At 57.3% G+C, this 2472-nt stretch overlaps 1 protein-coding gene across 2 annotated transcripts in view; it reads right to left on the reverse strand.

Annotated features, from left to right (window-relative positions):
* The window catches only part of LOC119281857 (integrin-linked protein kinase 1-like), a 3929-nt gene extending 3152 nt beyond the window's left edge, over window positions 1-777 (reverse strand). For both annotated transcript variants that reach the window (XM_037562271.1, XM_037562270.1), the window contains exon 1: window positions 48-777. In XM_037562271.1, coding sequence (XP_037418168.1) covers window positions 48-518 — 471 coding nt within the window. In that variant the 5' untranslated portion in view covers window positions 519-777. The remainder of the gene's footprint in view (window positions 1-47) is intronic.
* Window positions 778-2472: the final 1695 nt, after the last annotated feature.

Genomic DNA, 2472 nt, shown 5'->3' on the forward strand with positions numbered 1-2472 from the left:
TGGGATTATTTGGATGAACTGATGAACTCGAATGGTTGATGACTGACCGTGCTGCCCCATCGGTCGCGGGCGTCGATGTTGGCCTGCCAGTCGAGCAGCACGCGGACGACCTCGCGGTGGCCCTCGCAGGCGGCAACGTGCAGCGCGGTGCGGCCGTCGAGGTTGATGCTGTTGACGTCGACGCCGCCGCGGAGCAGCGCCTCGACGCCGTGCGCGTCGCCCTGGCAGGCGAGGAAGAGCATCTGCATGGTGGAGTCGAGGTTGTCCGGCAGGGCGAGCTCCTGCTCGGCCACGGCGCCGACGGGGCTCTGGCTCCGGCCGCGGCGCCGGTTGGGGTCCATGGACGACTGCCGCCCGAACAGGAACCGGTTCCCGCCGCGCCCCGAGCGGGGGGACGACTCCAGCGACGACTGCCGCCGGAGCTCCCCCGACGGGCCCTGCGTCAGGGACCCCGACGACGCCTGCCGCTGCAGCGTCACCTTCGCGCCGGGCTCCATCTGACTCAGCTCCTCCTCCATCAAGCGAGCTGCCAAGCTAGCTGGTGTTCCCTTTCGCTCAGGCGCGAGTCACGAGCAGGGGCGTCCGGGAGAGGCAGGCGTGATGGATGGATCGATCGTGGTGTCGGCGGCGGATTGGGGTCCCCGAGGCACGAGGGGGTGCGCCGGAGAGCCCCGCGGAGATGGAGAGAGCTTCGGCGGTGGTGGGCTGGGGTGGGGCGCAGAATGAGGAGGGAAGAAGTGGAGGAGGAGGAGAGGAGATGGGATGAGAAGACGGGAGGAGGGGGAAGGGTGGAGTGGACGGAAGGCCTTGCTTCCCGGAGGAGGCCAAGGAAGTTGTTAAAGTTAGCGCGGGCAGGAAGCATGGGATGGAGCCTTTTTGGCGCGTGTTTTTAAAATGCCGTTGGGAGTGGGAGTGCTAACCGTCGCTGTCCGGAAACGGGGGTAGTCAGTGCATGTACAATGGTGGCATATGAATACAGATGCCTCATAATAAAAAGTAGTTTGAGGCATCTATATTTATTTTTTCTCCCTAATGCAAGCTATCACAAGTGGGCTTCATTAAGAAATAGAAAATAAAGACTTTAGTACACATGCATCTCTACTTTTTACTTCATGCATCTCTACTTTTTACTTCAATATTTTCAGCTTTTGACACTGGATCACACTTTTTTCTCCTGAAGCACCCACCTCATGGAGAGGATCCCGCTTCCCTATCTGAACATACTTTACGTCATATCCGATCATACATGGCATGCGAGACATCACCCTGGGGCTATCAGAACCGAGCAGGAAAGCAACTAGTGTCTCTTTCGAGTTATGATCTAATTCCAGCCTGGAATTGTGACAAAAATTAAGAAAAAAAAGTGGACAAAAATATATAAAAGTAGGATGAATGTTCTTGGGAGCCGACGAAGTAACCCCTGCGTCGCCCTCCTCTGAAAACACAGGGGGTGATACCCTACCTTGCGATGCCGCCTTCCTCCTCTCTTCTCCCATGTCTCGTCACCGCCTGAGGCGCCGCTGGCGAAGCCCGGTCAGGCGAGGCGATGAGGCGTTTCTCACGGGCGACTTCTCTCCCATCCGTGCACGGTGATTGGGGTGGGGACTCACGATGGGTCAGCGGGGATGGGGGCCTGGGCAGCGGCAGTCCTCGATGGGCGGCTCGTGTGTGACGGCGAAGCTGGAGAAGATCTAGCGCATGGCCTTGAGGCGCTGATGATAGTAACAATGGTATACTGATGATACTCATCACTGCTTGGATCAAATCGACCGGAGGTGATTCGAATTGAATCGAAGCAACCGCAAAAAAACCTAACCGCACCGAAAATCAAATTTGTATAAGAGAGTGCTATACTTGCCGCCTGCATTGGAGTGGGTGCTGCCGGAGGTGGAGGTGGAGCAGACGTCGATAGTCCAAACCATAGCGGCAACAATGGCCAGGCCGCCACGAATGTGCCGGCGGCCGCAACCGATGCCCCTGCCATTGCCACAGCAATCATCACTGCCCCCGCATTCGTCGTATCAGCCGCAACAGCCGGCGTACCATAGGATTGGGCGGGACGAGTGAAGAAAACCCTCATAGGGGAGTGAGAATCCCCAGCCCGACCAAAGCCTATGTGCCTGCACCACCGGAACATGGCGCTGCCGCCAAAGAACTGTCGGGCGCCATAGGCATGGGAATGAACGCAGATTGGTGGTCGATGGCCATGGACAGCGGCTTGGTGCAGAAGGGGTGTCGGTGTCAAAACCGGCGGATCTCGGGTAGGGGGTCCCGAACTGTGCGTCTAGGCGGATGGTAACAGGAGACGAGGGACACGATGTTTTTACCCAGGTTCGGACCCTCTTGATGGAGGTAAAACCCTACGTCCTGCTTGATTAATATTGATGATGTGGGTTACAAGAGTAGATCTACCACGAGATCAAGGAGGCTAAACCCTAGAAGCTAGCCTATGGTATGATTGTTGTTGTATAT

Source organism: Triticum dicoccoides, chromosome 3B, assembly GCF_002162155.2.
Source record: "Triticum dicoccoides isolate Atlit2015 ecotype Zavitan chromosome 3B, WEW_v2.0, whole genome shotgun sequence".
Lineage (NCBI taxonomy): Eukaryota > Viridiplantae > Streptophyta > Magnoliopsida > Poales > Poaceae > Triticum > Triticum dicoccoides.